Source organism: Chinchilla lanigera, unplaced genomic scaffold (genome assembly GCF_000276665.1).
Source record: "Chinchilla lanigera isolate Chin_1 unplaced genomic scaffold, ChiLan1.0 scaffold00037, whole genome shotgun sequence".
In the NCBI taxonomy this organism is placed as follows: domain Eukaryota; kingdom Metazoa; phylum Chordata; class Mammalia; order Rodentia; family Chinchillidae; genus Chinchilla; species Chinchilla lanigera.
This window is the reverse complement of record NW_004955438.1, coordinates 14,758,893-14,778,111: the sequence shown is the minus strand read 5'-3', so window position 1 is coordinate 14,778,111 and position 19,219 is coordinate 14,758,893. Positions and strand designations below refer to the sequence as shown.

The following is a 19,219-nucleotide window of genomic DNA, read 5'->3' as shown; positions in this document are numbered from 1 at the left end:
CGCCAGCCCCGCGCCGAGTGCGGACGCCGCTGCGCGCCGGGGCTCGCTCCCTGCCACTTCCTGTATCGCCGCGAGCGGGGCTTTCAGGAAGAGGCTGGCCTTGGTGGTCAAGCGACTTTTTTTGTCAAGAGTCTTTCAGCGGCCGCTCGCATCCCGGAGCTCCCCGAGGTACACGGAAACCCGCCGTGGCCCCCGACAGGGCCCGGGCGTGCGACCTGGTGCCGCCTCCGCGGGCGGGGGCTCCGGAGAGGGAAATTTAGAGCCAAGTCTCCAGCTTAGCGCGGGAGAGGCGCTCTCCGCTCCTGCCAGTCCGACCGCGGGAGCCAGGTGGGGATGCCCAACGCTCCCGGGGTGTTCTTGGTCCCGCACGAAGCCAGGCCTGTCTCCCCACCCCAGAGAGCTTAGAAATGCTTCAGGAGCAGCCCAGACCTGAGTCTTTGACAGTGATAGTCATATTTCTGACAGGTGACAATTCCACATTCTCTTGGATACCTCCAATGATGATGACCTCACCACCTAACAAGGCTGTTTGTCCATCGAATTCACCTGAGCTGGGTACCGCACCTAGATGAAAGCAGCAGGTGAAAGCCAGCAAGGTCACACAACTACAACATCCACAGCAATCCTGTCAGGACAGGAGGCTTCTCTTCTAAGTACCCCGGCACTCCACAATGTCTTCTGAGCCCACTGCCCGCTCCGCATTTTCAAAGTGATGGGGTAGCACCGCTCCTCACGCAGCCACCTCAACCTAGTGCAGGGTTTCTCAGTTTAGACACTAGGAATAGCTGGGGCCAGACAGCCCGTTGTTACTAAGGCTGCACTGTGCATTGTAGGGTTCTCAACACCGTCCTTGGCCTCCACCCACTGGTCTAACACCTTCCTTTCATAGATAAGGAGACTGAGGCCGAGAGGGAGGAAGTGACTTGCACAGCAAGCAGAGGCAGACAGGACCAAAGCCCAGTGCTCTGGTGAACACACCGCCAGGCCCCTCTACGCTGCACACCTTGGCCAGGCTGCTGTCCTCACCCTCATGTCCCTGTCATTCCAGGAATTTCCCTCAGTTCAGCCCTGCAGAAGTTAGAGAGGAAAGAATCCACATCTGTGCATACATCAAAAGTACCGCCTCCTGGTAGGAATGTGAAATGCTATGCAGCCACTCTGGGGGTTGAGCTAGCACGTCCTCCAATAGGACATAGTTACCCGGTGAGGCAGCACTTCCACTGCTAGGCATACACCCAAGAGAAGCAAAAACACCTCCACACAAAAACTTGTGCATGACTGTTCACATCAGCCTTACTCATAATGGCCAAGAGAGGAAGAAACCCAACCTCCCTGAGCTGATAAGAGATAAACACAATGTGGTATATTCGTGCGTGGGCGGTCATTCAGCCAGGAAAAGGAGTGAAGCCCCAAGACATGCTTGCTGTAATATGGATGAACCTTCAAAGGCTGCTAGGTCAAAGGCACCAGTCACGAAGAACCGCTTTCCATTTACATGAAGTGTTCGGAACAGGTGAATTCACAGAGGCAGAAAGTAAATTGGTGGCTTCCAGGAACAGGAGAGAAGAGAGAGGGGGGAATGCCTTGTCATAGTTACAGGGTTTCTTTTAGGGGTGATGAAAATGCTCTAAACTTGATTGTGGTGACTGTTGCACAGCTTTGTGGCTATACTAAAAACCATGGAATTATATGCTCTAAATGGGTGGATTGTATGGCGTGTGAATTGTATCCCATTAAAGCTATTATTTTAAGCAAAGGCACAAAAAAGTATGGTCCCCCAGGAGGCCACCCTGACTGCTGCAGCCCATACCACTTTCCCCTCTGTAACCCAGATTCCTGCAGGCCTTGTTGCTTGCTAGGTCATGACCAGGCCCCACTGACTTCTCCTCTCCTCCAAGGCTAACTCATCTCTGGATGGAAATCAACTTTTCCACCATCTCCCTTAAGAAGACTGTAGCTTCTTGTTTGAAAAGTGGACACTAAGGACAGATCCAAGTTCAAATCCAACCCCAAGTTCTTCTAGCTGGGTGGCCTTGGCCAAGAACCTTCCCAGAGCCTTGCTTGCTCACCTGTAAAAGTGATAAGTATGAGTGAGATGACCAAGAAAGCACCCTCCCATCCCATAATTACTTCTTACTGTTCCTAAAGCAAGCCCACAAGCCACTCCCAAACCCCCCTGAGCTCTGGGCAGTGGTCCACCCAACTACTGTGCCTAGAATGGTCCTTCAGCCACTTCTAGGCTGTCCCAGGCCCAGAGGAATGCCCTGCCATAAGTTTTCACTCAGAAAAGGCTTTTCCCCAGCTCCCTGAATCACTGCTGAGAAAAAGGACAGGCCTCTCAGAGCCTGAGTTGCATGGAACCAGCCCCAGGCTCCCATCATGTCTCCAGGGAGTCCTCCTGAAAGCCCCACTGCTCACCTGTCCTGAGAAGCCACAGTTCCTCAGGTCAGTTCCACATGAAGCCCCATGGTGTCCTTGTTGCTGATAGCTGACCAAATAGAAGGCTGCCAGGATTCTAGAAATCCGAGCAGTTGCTGTTAGCTGAGGCCTCCGGGAAACCCTGACCAAAGATAAGTTCTGGCCAGTCAGAGCCCTGTATTCACCAGTCACGGTGATTGGTTCATGGATGAGCATGTGACTCTGCTGGACCAATCAGATCCTTCCCTGAGACTGGCTGGCACTATCAGGGAATACCTCAGTCTCTCCTCAACTCTAAGGTGGCCTTAAACTGGGAGATTACAAATTTAGGACCACCCTGGGCCACCATGTAGTACAGTTCTACTCAGAGATGAAGCCAAGATACAGGAAAGCAATGTGGACAGAGATTCTGCCCTAGGGACATCCTTTGAAGCTTCCATTCTAAAACGCTTACAGACAGGTCCACCGTTAGCCCTCTGTTAAAAGAGCCAATAACAGACCTTTTTATTTACTTTTCCTTTCTTAAAAATGCAAACTCAGTCGGGCATGGTGGTGCATGCATATAATCCCAGCACTCAGGATGCTGAGGCAGGAGGATTGCTGCCTGGGCAATCCTGCCTGAGGCAGGAGGATCACTGCCTGAGGCAAGAGGATCACTGCTGAGGCCAACCTGGGCTACAGAGTGAGTTCAAAGCCAGCCTGAACTACATAGCAAGACCCTGTCTCAAAAAAAAACCAAACAAACTAACCCCCAAAAAGCACCAAACTGATCTGAGGCAGGCTTCTGCTAGTGGTCATTAGAAGATTTCAGATAATGCATGACGGCAGTCCCACCCAGCATCTTCCGTTCTTTTGCTAGGTCCTTCACAAGCTCTTCAGCATCCTCCTCACTCCTCAGAGGTGAGAGCAGTAGGCTGGGTCCTGGGCGGGAATCCAGGAATTTTTAGGGGGAGGTTGCCCTGAGGAAGGCCACCTCTAAGTTACCGTGGGGTTTTAGGGACTATTAGTGCAGAAAAAACTTCACAGCACTGTCTTGTTTTTCAGGATCTCCACCCCCCAATTTTCCTGAGTTGGAAACAGCATGCCCTGTCACCAGAAATTTCCCGACTCTGTAGCGGGTAAGAACAGAGACTTGAGTCAGACTGTCAATGATTAAATCCCCTACTTTGCCTCTCTGGGGGTCAGCTTGCTAATGTGTAAAGTGGGGTAGTCATAGTGCCAACCTCAAAGGGTTGCTGTGTGTTAGTAGAGCTAATGTAGAAAAGGTGCATTGGACAGAGCATATGGTGGGTGGTCAGTATGCACCGGCTGTTATTTATATTCTAGCTAACACCGTCAATGTCTCAGTCAGGTTTTCCAGGGAACAAATAGCTCTTTTGATTAGGATAATTTGAGGAGGGTTTAAGAAATGTGTAGGTAGGCACATACAAGGAAGAAGGCCACAACCCTCAGATCTGTTTCCATCTTGAGCCCAGAAGATAAGGAGTAAGCTGGCCAGCAGACCCAGAAGTAGACAGACCTGTCCTGTAGAAAGACCGCAGGGGAGGAGTGCAGCACCCGCTCATGGCCACCCCAAGGAAAGCTAGCCAGAAAAACAAGTGTTCAGACTCTCTGTTTTCCCTGCAGCCCCCTGCAGTGGTCCCCAACTGCCAAACCCAACTGGAAGCAAAAGACATGGTAGCCCATTGGTCAGCTCATGGGGGTCCACTGGTTGTAGGGGAGGTTAGGTCAAAATGGCAAAGCTATAGGGTGGTAGTCACTGGCTCCAATCCTGTGGCCTTTGGCTCTGAACCGTGGACAAATCCACCAAGACACCAGATATGGGGACCAAGCCTCTGAGAGCCTGCAGCCCGGCTGGTCTGTTGTTAGCTCACTGCCACATAGCAACCTTTGTCAGGGTCTCACTGAACAGAAGAATCACCAGACAAGCCTGAGTTCCTGACTGCTAAAACTGATAAAGCTGGTTTATCAGTTAACTGATAAAGTTGGCTTTACCAACTTTATGCTAAAGCTGGTAAAAATTATAATAACGTTGGTTGGTATTTGGGATATTTGGCTTTGCAAAAGTAGATCGCAGACAACAGCTCCTTTTCTATTTCCATCTTCCGACTTCCAACAAGCTCCCATAGTTCCATTTCCTGTGATTTTAGAGAAATGGCTGTGGAGAGAGGATTACTCTATTACTGCAAAATCAGTCTGTGTCATCAGGGTCAGATGGGAACAAAAATGTCTGCCCCCACTGGGCAAGGGTCTGGGGTAAGCTGGGACTGGACTCTGGCAGTAAGGAGCCTTCTCTCCGGTCCCACTGACAGTGGTCTGGCAGGAGCAAAGGTTGGGCACAAATCCTGAGCCTGAATAGCGGTGTATACTGACAGCCGCCTCTGCAAACTCGGAGTTGCCCCTCATCTGTGCTCAGATGAGACCCCACGCTATACACTGATTGGCTTAAGTGAATAAAGGGGCTGTGCTTGGCCCCACGCTTGGCGGTGACTTTCTCCCAGATCTTCTTGGGGAGGGGTTGAAACTTCATCAAAACTAAGATTCTGTTGGAAAGGAGGAAGAACGTGAATACTAATATTAGAAGATAACACTTGGCCACACCATCTGTCGGATATGGCCACCAGCTGGAGGCCACAGGGGAAGAAAGTTGGGAGTTGATAGATGCGTTCAGTATGATGATTGTGGTGATGGTTTCAAGGGTGTACACCTACATCAAGACTTGCCAAACTGTACACTTATTCTTCTACACCTATTGTATGTCAGTTTTATTTCAAAGTAGCAGGTTAAAAAAGTATGTAGCTGTTATGTTGCAAAAAGCGTTTAAACAACTCAAAACAGTTCTTCTAGTTTTTTTTTTTTCTTTTTGAGACAGGGTCTCACCATGTAGTTCAGGCTGGCCTTGGACTCACTATGTAGACCAGGCTGGCCTCAAAATTATGGCAACCTCCCTGCCTCAGCCCCCGAGTACTGGGATTACAGGCATGCACCACCATACCTGGCTACTTCCAGTTTTCTAAAACCATTATCCAATTCCACAAGCAAAGTCACTCGTGTCAGTGATGAATGGGTGAAATTCTGACTTATGCCTTTTTTTTTTCTTTGTTCATATCATTTAGTGTAAATAAAAATGTGTTCACTTATAACATTCATGTCATTCCCCAGTTGCAATCATAGATTAATACAGATGAAGAGTTTGGCAAAAATCAGTGGAAACATTCTGTGACTATTTTATGGACTTTATGGTAGGGGGTGTTATATATTTTGTTATTGTAAAAAAAGGCCATCAGTAATAGGCGTAATTCAAGTGGCTCTGACAACAGGGCTATAACGGTCGGCAGGAGAGACTCACTTTGCGCCCTCCCAGCCGCCGAAAGCCAGGCAGATCAGGGAGGCCAGAGAAAGAGTGGCAGAGTGGCCCTGGAGGGGTCTTGAAGGGTGCAGTGGGGTGCTGGCGCTGGCGCAGGCAGGGGTTTAGACACTGGTGCAGAAAGCCTCTTGCTCGCTTGGCGGCCACTCCTCCTCCCTCTTGGCAGCCCTGGGAGTGAGACTGGAAAGAGACTTTGAAACAGTGACCTCTTGGAAACAAAGCCACATTTTTGACTAGAGGCCAGTGATTCAGCATTAGCAACTCATCATCTCTCAGCTGGCTGGTCTGCCTGAAGTCAAGCCAGGAAGCTAGGCTTTGCTCCAGGAAGCAGAGCTCCTACTGTGTGCAGGATGCTGCTGTCCTACTGTGTGCCAAGGTTGTGGGGTGGGCTCCAGGGACAAGAACACATCAGACATGATTTCTGCTACCTTCCCCAGGAATTTGTGTTCCGTAGGCAGTCTTTAACTATCACTCATTCATGTACTGTATGGCTAGGTTGGGGACCCTCAGGATAGCTGAATAAATAAGGAAAAACTTTATACACACAGTATTAGTTACTACTGAGGACTGAGGCATAGCAAATGATCTGTTAACTCAATAACTTTAAATGACAATGAATTTTTAAAAACCTCTTACACAACTTTTGTGTGTCAGGAACTTGGGAGTAGCTTACCTGATTGCTTCTGCCTCTGGATTACTTATGAGGTTGCAGCCAAGTTGATGTCAGGCAGTGATTTTGGACTGAGGAAAAAGCTATATGCTAAGGAAGGCAGAACAGCAGAGAAGGAAGCTGCGTCCCTGGTACTGTGAGGTGCAGCCCCAGCTGTGGACTGAGCTGGGTGAGAAAAATCTATGATCTTTCATTCATGACTATTAGAGAATTTTCCTGGATTCAATTTCAACAGGTAGAAATAAAGGAAGGGCCGGGCATGGTATGTGGTATATGTTTATCAGCCAAGCACTCAGGAGGCTGCTGCAAGAGGATCACCATAAGTTCAAGGCCAGCCTGGGCTACAAAGTGAAACCCTGTCCAAAGGAGGAAAAAAATAGAATACAGAAAAAGAAATAAAAGAAGGGCATGGGGGTGGGGGGACCTGGTGTAAGGAAAGGCCTAGAAGCAGGACCTTACACCTCAGCTTGAAAGGGAAATGAGTGATTGCTAATCTTCCTCCCTTTCCTCTTCCCCTTTGTCTCCTTCCTCCTTTTCACCTCCCTCTCCATCCTCCCTCTGCTGCCTCCTCTCCCTCCTCCTCTGCTTCTGTATTAGTCAGTTTTTTTTGTTTGCTTGCTTTTGTTTTTCTTCTGGTACCAGGAATCGAACTCACGACCTTACACTTGCCAGGCAAGCGCTTTGCCGCTGAGCTAAATCCCCAGCCTCCTGTATTAGTCAGTTTTTATTGCTGGGACCAAATATCTGACATACACAACTTAAAGGAAGAAAGGTTTATTTTGGCTCACGGTTTCCGAGGTTTCAGTACACAGTCAGTAGGCTCCAAGGCAGAAATATCATGGCAAAAAGGCCTGGCAGAACAAAGCAGCTCAACCCACAGTGGCCAGAAGCAGAGAGAATAGGAAGAACCAGAGGGAGGAGACACAGTCTGAAGGCCCAGTGACCCACCTCCTGCAACTGGGTCCACCTCCTAACAGCACTGTCAGCTATGAACTCACCAGGGATCCAGTCACCTTCCAGAAGCCCCACTGCTGAAGACTTTGGGGGACCTTTTAGATTAAACTATAACACCTTCCTCATCTTCCTCCTCCTCCTCTTCCCCCTCCTCTTGCTCTTCTTCCTCCTATCTCCTCCTCCTTTTCTGCCCCTTCTTCTTCCATTTTCCTGCCTTGTTTCCTAGCCTGTCTTTTGCCCCAAAGCCAAGGCCTGCATCTTACCCTATAGGAGTCCATCTAAATCTTGTCACAGTCCAGAGGAGTTTATAAATTGTAATCCCAGGGAAAAGTTATTGGAATTCTTGCAAGTTAATTCCAATCTACCAATCCCAGAGCAACCCACAGCAAGAATAAAGAGACAAGGACATATCTGCAATTGTGGGGAGCCAAGAGGGTCCTAAGTCCAATAGGAACAAAGGCTAACCAGAACAAAGACCACAATCCAGGGCCAAATGTGGGCTGTATTAACTCATGAGGAGGGGCGGGGCTTGGGGTTGAGCGACTGTGAGAATGGCAGGAACTACGTGAACACTGTGAGCTGGGCTAGGTGGGAAGAACAGTGGCACCCCTGCAATATGCAGAAAGAGACATGCAGCAATACTGGATCCCGGTAACAGGTAGCTGTAAGTTTGGAGGAATCTGTGTAACACAGTTGGAGGAAGTGTCCTGTGTTTTGGGTTGGCTGTCTCAGCTCTTATCGCTGGCCTTTATTGCCCTGGGATCTCACCGCCTCTTTCTGGAAGCTCCATCCCAGCTGACAGCCTGGCTTTTCTTGGCCTACTTCACATGTCGTAGTAGGGAGCTACGGGCAGGGCAGCACAGACCTGTTGCATTGCTTCAAAAGTTACACGTTGGTGCCTCAACTGGACCCATTTGCATGGCTTAAAGCCAAGTGAGCGGGTAGAGCATTTCCTTGCCAGCTCTGTACATATTGGTACATGCAAGCAGGACAAAGGTGAACCACAATGGAAGCAAATTGTCTTCTTTCGGGGGAGCCATCCCAGTGGTCCTCCACGTAACCAGTCTATGTGTGGTGTGTGTCACAAAGGAGATGTCCCCTAAGTATGTGGGGCAAGGACCAGGACTGATTTGTTTCTGTCTCACTTCACCCTTCGGGGAACATATACGTCCTTTGATCAAGTGTGGGTGTTCTCAAGACTTCTGTGTGAGAAACTGTGAAATCACAGGGTGCCTATGGGTGATCAGTGTATGGGGAGTCTGACCCCAAGCTACCCTTGGCCAGCTGGGCTTCTGCTGCCATCTGGGGAGAGCCTATTGATAGGTGTGAGGTGTGGCTAGGAGGACCCTGGGGCATCAGGGATGAACACTTTCAAGCAGAGAGCTGCGGAGGGCAGCTGGGTACTGGGGGCAGAAGCACTGAAACATGCAGCTCCAGTTTTGGCTCCTCTCTTGCTGGCTGTGTGACTTTAGGCAAGTTTCTTAGCCTCTCTGAACCCAAGTTCCTTCTTCTAGTAGATGGGTGTTGTGTGAATTCCCACCCAAAGCTGTGAATCAGGATCCTATGGCAGGTGGCTAATGCCTGGAAAGTAGTGGCTCACGAAAAATGTTAGTCTCTTTCCACTGACTTTCTTTAATTCAATTGTTTTCTGTAAGTGATTTTTATAAGACCATAAGGGCTACCCATCTCTGTGGGCTGTTTGGTATCTTCCCCCTGGTGCCCTGCCATGACAGGTGGTGTTAGAGGCAGTGTGGTTGCAGTTCAGCCGCTGTTCATTACTGCACCCTTGGGCAGGTGCTGCTGAAGACAGGAAAGGAGACACGATGTCCCTGCCTCCCGAGGGACTCACTTGCCTACGGAGGCCTCCAAAGCACAGTGCGGTCCTCATGGTGACCTTGACCGAAAAATACAGCTGATGTTTACATGTTAAAAACACTTGTTACAGTAAAAGACACAGTACCAAGAGTGATGGCTTAAGTGTGTCTGAAACAAGGGGAAGGATTTTGAGGGGCACACATGGCACCATGTCTTTTACTGTAATACATTTTTATTTAAACATTCCCAAGACCCAGTGCAAAATGCAAATGCACAACACCTTGCTCAAAAAGTAACACAGGTTTCAAGGCAGATGTTGGTGACAGCAGAAGTTAAGCTGAACGCGGTGCACCCTTAAGTGAGGGACCCCGGAAACCATGTAGGTGATGGGCAAAAAGTAGACCCTGGCCTGGGCCAGTGGGGTCTGAACCTGCCTGAGGCAGGAGGGTTTCCCAGGACAGCTACTGGTCAGTGCTGGCATCTACAGCCTCAGCCTCCAGTGCCCCTCAGCCTGTGCCCCATCTGCAAGATCCAAGTCAACCTCAATTGCGGGTCAATGGCCCCACAGGGTTCCCCCGACCTGCTCATGAGTAGCAGCTGCTCTGCTGGCCTGGCCATGCTACCCACCCTTGGACTGTCAGGTCTGTGGCTCTGACCTCCAGGAAGTGCTTTTCCAGTAGGAGTGGGGCAAGATCCCTTAGCTTGCTTTCTTCCTGTGGCAGCGTTTATCTCAACACACTCTGCCTCCCAGGGCACAAATTCCAAAAAGATGCTGGAGAGCCTCCCACTCCACCTCCTTGGCCTGCTGCCTACTCCTCCACAGGCCCCGGGGCTGAGCCAGAGGGGGAGGAGGAACCAGCCTCCTTTGAAGGTCTCACTTTGCCGGAGGTTGGGATGGACTAGGAGGAGGCAGGAAGGCCAGCTGGGAACTCTACAGCAGGGACTAGGTGGAAGCTAACAGTGGGAAAAAGCAGGCTAAACCCAAAGGGAGAGAGGTTGCAAAACAGGTTGCAGGGAAGAGTTGAGAAAACGGATAGCTGTGTCCCACACTGGGGGTGGCGGGAGGATTGACAATTGGCAGTGCAAAGCAGTGATTCTACTGACTTAGTGCAGCGAAGGAGAAGGAGTAGGTTTGGGGTTGAAGGATGAATTTCATTTTTTCACAGAATTTTATGAAAAATTTCAAACATGCAGAAAAGCTGAAAAAATTATACAATGACCACTTATACTCACCCTTTGCCTGCTACCATCAACATGTTACTAAACTTGCTGTCATGTGTCTGTCATCACCCATCCATCCATTCATCCATTCATCCATCCATCCATCCATCCATCCACCCACTCATCTGTCCGTCTATCCATGTTTGGATGCATTTCAAAATAACTTGCAGACACCAGTACACTTTATCCTTAAATACTTTTGCAACACCTAGAGTTCAAGATTCAATTTTTTTCTGATTATGTAAGCATTTCTTTTTAGATTTAGGATTTATTTTCTTTTACTCCATTTACCTGTTGGTGTTTAAGATTTTGGGTGTTTGAATAAGCTATTGGGAACATTTGCCCATTTTTTTAAAAGATCAGATTCGCACTCAGTATTTATTTATTTATTTATTTATTTAATTATTTATTTATTTATTTATTTATTGGAACCAGGAATCTAACTCAGGATCTTGCACTTGCCAGGCAGGCGCTTGTGCCACTGAGCTATATCCCCAGTTCGGCACTCATTTAGTTTTACTTATGCTGATTTCTGGGCTTGGGAGGCATCTAGCTGGACAGCCCAGGAGAAGGTTAGATACAGGGTAGGATGGCTCTGGAGGGACTCAGAACCTTGGTGCTGGAAGTATCAGTTTGGGGGACAGGAGAGGAGGGGCCAGCCCTGGCTCCATGTGGGAGGGCTGTGAGCCTGGTGTGCAGAGCTAGATGAATGGTTCCTGACCTTGGCTGCACATTAGAACCACTCAAAAAGATTCTCTAAACCGTCATCATGTCCAGGCTAGCTGGCTCTCCTGTGTGGTGGGGTCTGGGCACCTGAGTTTTCCACCTGTCTGCAGAGGACTCCAGTGGCAGCCAGGATCCAGAACCACTGGGCAGAAGAAAGTTTTCAGGATGGAATGCAGGGAAGGACTTTCATTTATGGAAGTAAAGGAGAAGCCAGAGAGCAGACAGAGAGGTAACGACAGGGAGGAGAACCAAGAGAAAGGGGTTGTGTGTGTTGGCAGAGAGACAATACTCACAGCACTGAACCTGACAATGACTGAGAAAAGGGCCCAGGGTGATCCTGGTCTGAATGCACATTTAGGATGGAGGGGAGGATGTGCAACCTCAGAGGCAGTACGTAGCTGAGTGTCAGAGGGGAGCCCATTGGTGGGGACAGAGAGGTTGGAACACACTCCTGCTCCCTGCTTGCTTCTCCCTTTTGTTCTTCCCAGTAGACACCAGCTAGAAAACATGAGTGACAAAAACAAGGGAAGGTGTTGTTTCTCCACCAGCAGACCATCTGCACTAGGACCTAGGGAGGACTTGGACTTGCTTGGAACAACCTCTATCTATCTATCTATCTATCTATCTATCTATCTATCTATCTATCTATCATCTATCTAAATCTATCATCTATTATTGTTTGCTTAGTTTTCAAGTTCTAGGGACTGAATCACACTGAACTATATCCTCAGTCCTTTTTATTTTTTGAGACAGGTTCTTGCCAAGTTGTTAATGTGTCAGATGCCCAAGTGAAGCCAGGCATGGTAGCATGGTGATGTGCACCTATCATTCCAGTACTCCGGGAGGCTGAGGCAGAAAAGTCACAAGTTCAAGCCCAGCCTGAGCAACTTCGTAACTTAGTACTACCTGCCTCAAAATAAAAAATAAAAAACAAAAAGTGGCTGAGAATGTAGCTCAGGGGGAAGGATCTGGGTTCAATCCCCAGTACCCATCCCATACACACACAAAAGATGCCCAAATGACTCATGCGTTGAAGTTTGCTTTGGCACTCAGGCAGCTGGGACTCAGGGAAGTTCATAGATGGGAGAAATTAACCAGAACCTCTACCCACCACCCTCCACTTCCCATGACACAAGAGCCAGTGGCAGAAACCTTCTTCCTGATGGACAGAACAGCTACATAATCTATAGAGTCCAGCGCCAAATGCAATGTAGCATCCCCTTTACAGAATCATTAAGACTTTCAAGATAGTGACAGCCAAGCTAGAGCCCTTTAGATGTGGGGTGATGTGTGGTGTGACTGACCACACAGGTCCCACACCTGTGAAGCTAACAAGGTAGGAAAAGGGTGGGTCATTCATGCTAGTCCAGCAGACACAGTTCTCCTTTATTCATTTCCAACCATTATAATCAAAAGCTCCAACCTCGAATCCTTTTTAAAGTTTATTTTTTCTCAATATGCAAATAGAAATGGTTTCCAATGGCTGTTATTCCAGTGTAATTCTTTCAAAAAATACAAATATGTATGTGTCTCTGAAAATGTGAATGGAAGCTCTACATGGGGCAAGACAACTTGTGCTCGTTTATTTTATTGACGGCGTACAGATTTTTTGATATATTGCATTACAATACTGACCGCTAGATTTCTCAGGAAAGTTTAGTTCATATTTACTCTAGATTTTTCTTTACAATAAAAGTAAACTCATGCCGGTGTTTAGGAACCAGTAATATCAATTCATTCAATTTTGATGACAGTTTTATTAAGCTAAGAATCTCATATCACAGAGCATTCACAGTGCAGGAGGCCACAGGTATTGAAAAAATAAATAGCGGCATAAATATATTTATTATTTACAGCTTTCTGACCCATAGCTCCTGCTCTGCCTGTTGAAGGTAATGAACAAAGATGGCAGCACTCAGCCCAGGATGCCAGAAATGTCTTGTGGAGCCTTAAGCCATGTGTGGACAGTCCCAGAACTTGGGTTTGGGTTGTTTATAAGGAAGCTCTGGCTATGCCCCAAGAAGATCCAAACACCCTGGGGAAACCTCGCCAGCCTTCCTCTCCACCCTGCTCGGCTCTGCCTTGGTGATCCTACGTCTGCCCTGGGGCTGGCCCCAGCTGGCCAGCAGTCTCTTTCCTCTCTGGGCAATCAAAGCTCTCTTTGTATTCAGACACCAGCAACTGCTCCCAGCTGGACGGGAGATGCAGGCAGAGGCACCCTGCCAGGGAACGAGTGCTGTAAACTGGAAGCCCAGTCTTACGCGTGAGGCCTCCCCACCCGATGGGATCCTCAACCCCAGTGGCTCAGCCACAACTCTGCTAGGTCCCCAAATACCCCTAGTGTGAGCCCCATGGGGAAGCAGAGAAAGAGTCATGGGGTCTACAGCTCAGAGGGGCTAAGGTGTGAAGTGAGGCAAGGTTCCCAGGCGCCTGAAGAGCCCACTAGAACATTCAGGAAGCAGCAGCCTTGCTCACAGCCAAGTCACCTTCAGGAGGAGGAGAGGCCTCTTCCTGTTGGAAGGCGACTCTATTGGGAATTCTGAAGTGATAAAGAGGTGGGCTCTGTGCTCTGGGACCCTCCCTCTATATATAAAGCCTGATTATTCCAAACCATGCATCTAGAAAACCAAAAGCTGCATGGTCTCTCTCCCAAAAAAATTGTTTTCCAGTGACCAGAAGCAGAGGGTACACGCTTTCTCCAGGACTGAGGGTTCCGTTGGCCTTGTAAATGGCAAAATCCCAGCTAACATGACTAACATGATTCATAAGGAGCAACTGTGCGGATTCTGGCAACAGAGCAGGAATAGGTGTGGACAGTGCCCAGACCTGTCAATGGGCTTTTAACCAAGGAACGGCCACACCCCAGCTCGGGAACTCTAACGGACAGAAAAGTCACACAGACAAGGCCTTGACCTTCACACAGGCAATGTGTGTTTTGCCTCTTAGAGATGCTTCCCACAGGCCCCAGTCCTGTGCCAGGGCATTCAGGCTGTAAGAGCAAGTTCTTAGCCCCTGCTAAGAAGAGAGAGGAAGATGCACAACTTGGACAACTGGACACCGACACCGTAGGAGTAGCAAAGTGTCTTAGAAAAAAGACGCCAAAGATGACACAAAGCAGGGCATGTGTCTTCAGTGTTTAAGGGTTCAGCGAAGACAAATGCAACCTGGAAGCCATTTGTTGTTGAAATTTTTTACACGCTCCCCTGAAACATTCAAAGCTCTAATGCCATTCATCGGGCTTCCCTGCAGAAACCTCCTATAGGTGGCAGAATGGGAAGAAAGGCTCCTTCTCTCAATGGTACGTGGACACCCACCTGCTCACAGTGTGGCAGGAGAGTGGCCTGCAGATGTCGTCTGTCTCAGGTGTCTGGGACATATCTGCTGTCCGCAGGGAAGGTTGAGCCCATGGAAACTGTGTTGGAGAGTGTTAGGGACCCCGTGGGAGATATCTGAGGTGTGGCGAGCCCTCCCCTAAGGGCCCATGCCGTGTCCACAGTGCATCCAGGGGCACTGGAGCTCTCAGACTTCTCAGCTGCTGACTTCTGGGGAAACTCCAAAAGGTGGAACAGGACCCCACTGTTCTACTGTCTCAGCCCCATGTGCCCATTGCACACTCAGGAAAGCAAGGAAGGGAGGAGAAGGCAGCCTTAGCCTGGGCTCTGGCTCTGGGCTTCTTGCCTGCTTTCCCAGGGGCAATGAATGGCCCTTTCCTGGTCCCTCCTGTCCCTGGGCCTCCTCCCACATTAAGGCGAGGAAGGGGTTGTAGGATTCACGAAGGAGAAAGGCCAGAACAGAGGGGTACAGGGCAGGGATGCACCCATACCTTTCCGAGACCACCTGCTGGGGGCTCGGTGCTCTGAGGGGTGGCAGCAGCTGTGCCCAGGCTGTGAGGCCTCATCACCACGGAACAGCAGGTGCACAAGGACGGGGCAGCCCAGGATTGGGGGGGGGTCTTTGGTTGGGGTCCGCAGGGCTGACCTTGAGTGGGGTGCAAACCTCACCTGGTTCAACCTGGCTGCAGGAAAGTCTGTGCCTTTTCAGTGCCAGGTCTGCAAAAGCTGGGAGTAGCCGGGGAAAAGCGAGAGGATGCCCTCACGGGTGAGGGGGGTAATGAGCAGGTAAAAGTCAAAAGGGCAGCCAGGTCTGTGCACAAGGCAGAGACACAAGAGACAAGGTGGAGGAGCACAGGGACAGCTGACTAGAGACTGAGTTCCAGGAAGGACAGGGCTGGGGAAGGGACAAGACAGACCTGCCCACAGTGCCCTCCACTTTCAGTGTCTCAGGGCAGCTAACCCAGAATGATCCCCAGGGCCAGCTTCCCAAGATACCGCACCCCATCCCCCACGGTGCTCAGGCTGGCGAGGGTAAGTTCCCAGTCAGAAAGTGGCAGGGACCGCCTGCTCCCGCTTCTATGGACATTTGCCATTGGAGTGCGAAGGTTCATTTTGACTTTCTGCCTCCCGGTAGGAAGAACTACATGTAGCTTTTTGACTATTTTTGTAGCAGAAGTAATTACCCTTTGCTAATGAACTAATTAGCCACGGGGATACAATAAAGGAAGTAATCCTGCATAATGGCGAAAGTGTTGTTTTAAAAAATGAAGACTTAAATTCTCAAGGAATTCTTTAAAGTAGCAATGGAAAAATAGTTAGTTAAAAAGAGAATTTTTGATTATAGTGTACATATAGTTTCCTAGATATAATAAATGCATAGAGCCTTTAAGGAAGTTACATTGGCACATTGAAGTCCAAAGAAAACTATCCAAGAGGAGTGTACTGCATATTAAAAATATAATGTTTTAAACCTCTAACTGCACCTGCAGTATACTGTATAACCTCAAATGGATTCTGTGGAAGAAGATGAGGGAAATGTTCTCTGAAAGCTATACAAGGATTTCAGAGAATTGAAAACCAGCAGGGAATTCTTCAGAGGTTAGGTGGCCTGTGCCTTATCATAACTAAAAAGAGTTTTTGGTCTTTTGCAGGAAAAAAAAATAGGAAGATCAGAGATGGACAGATGTTAGGAGATGACCTGGAGAAGGAGGAGCTAATTAGATATTTGATAAGGTTTTGCCCCAGACAAGCGCAAAGGCATAGCCATGTATAGCCACACCCACTACTTCAGGCTGGACAACCACGTCCCCTGGCTGAGCTGGGAGGGCGCTGGGCTGATACCTGGCTCAGTACTGCTACTTACTGGCCAGTAACTGGAACCACTTGACCTCTCTAAGACCAAACTGGGTATTAAATGGAATAATCCATACTTATATCACAGGGTGGTTAGGAGAATCAAAATGGAAACAGAAGAACTCAGAACCTGCATGAGTCTGTGAAACAGGTGTGTGTGTGTGTGTGTGTGTGTGTGTGTGTGTGTGTCCCAGGTGATCTAAGCTATCAGCACAGCGTGGTCTCCAGTGGCTCTGAAACCCTGTAAAGCTACAGTTTATACCAACGCATCGATGGGCTTCCTCCCTTCCTGCTTAGCTAATTTCTTAGGAAAATCACTCTTGTTTCAATTTGAAGACTGCTGAGCCCAATATCCAGGAAGAGGGACAAAAAGTGAAGCTTTGACTTGGTGCAGCTACTAATACTGATGTGAACCCCAAAGAGAAGCCTGGTAATAGGAATGAGATCCCATGGTGAGTTCATGCTTACAGGAACTTAAGGGATACAAGCTTGAACACTTCCTCCTTTGGAAATTCCAGAGGCCTTAAAGAGCATAGTTAGAAATTTCCAGATGGGTCATGAGTCCCATGTCTCAGGAAGGGATTAGCTACTGGATTTAAACTCATCATTACCAAGTTTAAAGTGATTTCTGGTGAATCACTAAAATCCTTTCTTCTCACATCGTTATGGGTCAGTCCCATACCTTGTGCAAAATATCTCAATATTAAAAGTGCATCGCATCTGATAGACTTTTGCAATAGAAACATTAAAAAAATAAAAAAACCACTCTATATAAAATTAATTTGTGCTTTCCTTTTAGAACCCAAGAATGGTTTATGTTCATAAATCTTTAAATATATATGTATATTTAGAACTATGAAGAAGCTTAACATTGTCTCATATTTTCTATCTATTTTTGAATCAACTCCCACCCCCCCACTTTCATGTGTAGCAAACTATAAGGTTCAAGAAACTTAGATCTAAATGCTCTAAGATATGGTTTTCATATTTGCCATCAGCTAACCAGAGAGCAATTTGGTGTGTTTCAGCAAATCTCTCTTCTTGTCATGAGCCATCACTTCTGAAATTTGTTGGACATATAAACAACTGGGTCTTTCCACAGCTGGTTTTGAAAATAGAGCAAAAGCAAGAAACAACATGCTTGAAGGGACAGTGTGCTGCATCATACAGAAGGTCTGGAATGTTCTGGAATATCTAGCTGTAAATGTTGCAGTTTACCCTACCGTGTCTCTGAGTTAGCACCTGATTCCATGGTGGTCTTTCACCTCTTTCTAAATTCCAAACCAGAAGTCTTAGAGCCAAAGCACAATGATACACACAGGATTCACTTTCTACAAGGGTTATCTTTTTGGTCCCATCATGATCCTTTTGTGTGGAATGATATTTTTCAAGTATGATGATCTATATGACGTTTTATTTTTAATATTTCATTGCTCATTCTTTGAATGCATCAATAAAAAGGATATTAAGAGTATTTTGTTTGCTTTTCTCTCTTCTGCTGGGAAGAAAAAGTTTCCATTCTTCCAATTTTTTTTTCCAGAAAAAGAAGTGGAAAGTCAGCCATCATGGTCTCAAACCCCAGCAGGCTGATGCCTTGCCTCTTCCAAAGCTCAAGAGCTGCCAGCTGGTGGCACATGCTGTACAAGGGGCTTGCCCCTGTGGCCCAGAGGGGACACTTGAGAGCAACTGTCCCATTTTGCACTCGCCCCAGGAGACCTTACACTCACTGACTGCCTCATTCCAAGGCTGCCTGGCAATAGAAAGAAAACCACGCAGAGGTCCTCTGACTACAGTGTGCAGGAGAGATGAGACACACATCCCTGTGCCTGGCAGCTCAAGGGTCTGTGGAGCTGCTCAGCCCAAATGAATCCCCAAACCTGCCTCGAGTGGGGCAGGACTCCAGGAGGCACGCCCAGCAGCTGGCCTGTGACTACACAAAGACCACAACGGCCCTTCCTTCCAGCTCATGAAGAACAGATGGTGGCTGCCGAGGCAGGACAGACCTGTGGTGGGGAAGGAGGGAAAGAAGAGGTCACCAGCGTCACGGGGGGCCAAGGCAGCTCCCGGGGTGGCAGCTCCGCTTATTCGTCCTCTCGGCACATGGGCAAGTTGACGAAGGTGAAGACGTTAAACTCTATCATTATGGAGAAGCACAGGAAGACAGCATAGAGGACAAGCACGTAGACGCCCAGCTTCCGGTCCAGCCGCCATTTGTTGAGGTGGATACCTAGGACCTGGGAGAGAGAGTGTGAGAGGTGGGCTTGCGGGCCAACAAACAAGGGCTTTTTGGCTAAAAATGAGAGTGTATGTTAACAACCCTTGAACTTTCTGCAGAATGTGAATCAGAGCAAATGGGCCCCACCAGGTTTATCCTCAGGTTACCAGAATCAGCCCCAAATGTTTAGACTTGACAACATCAGGGTGAGTCTCTGGCTAGGCCCTGCTGACCCCAGCACATTCACGGGCCACCCTTATGGCACTGACCCTCCCCGGGCAGAGAGGCCACTTCCTCAGGGCGCACATGTTCCAGGCCTTCTCTAGGGATGAACGGGTTTTGCCCTTTGCTTCACACCATTGTGATCTCTTTCTCTGAGCCACCCAAGGCTCCCATAAGCCACTCCTGGCAAACTGTAGCTTGGGCCATCCTTTTCTGTGCCCATTTTGAGGGAGGGAACACTCCCACTAGCACTTGAGAGAGTGAACACTGGACCAGGTCCCAAGAAGAAAAGAAATGGAATTCACTTCCCCTGGTAACATCTCTGCTCAGGAAAAAAATGCTGTGATGCTTTCAGATGCTCTTGGCAAAACTGGGTTTGGCTTTGTCCCTCACTGACAGGAGCAAGTGACAGGGAGGCGTCTGGA

General features: G+C 48.5%; 2 protein-coding genes across 3 annotated transcripts in view; both read right to left on the bottom strand.

Moving 5' to 3' along the window:
- Rin3 (Ras and Rab interactor 3) overlaps positions 1–246 on the bottom strand; it is a gene marked incomplete in the record, with an annotated part of 120,707 nt that extends 120,461 nt beyond the window's left edge. Inside the window, 1 exon segment of the mRNA XM_013517215.1 lies at positions 1–246.
- A 12,349-nt stretch (positions 247–12,595) lies between these two features.
- Slc24a4 (solute carrier family 24 (sodium/potassium/calcium exchanger), member 4) overlaps positions 12,596–19,219 on the bottom strand; it is a 155,738-nt gene continuing 149,114 nt past the window's right edge. For both annotated transcript variants that reach the window (XM_005390329.2, XM_013517214.1), the window contains one exon: positions 12,596–18,591. In XM_005390329.2, the coding sequence (XP_005390386.1) occupies positions 18,439–18,591 (153 nt within the window). In that variant the 3' untranslated portion in view covers positions 12,596–18,438. The remainder of the gene's footprint in view (positions 18,592–19,219) is intronic.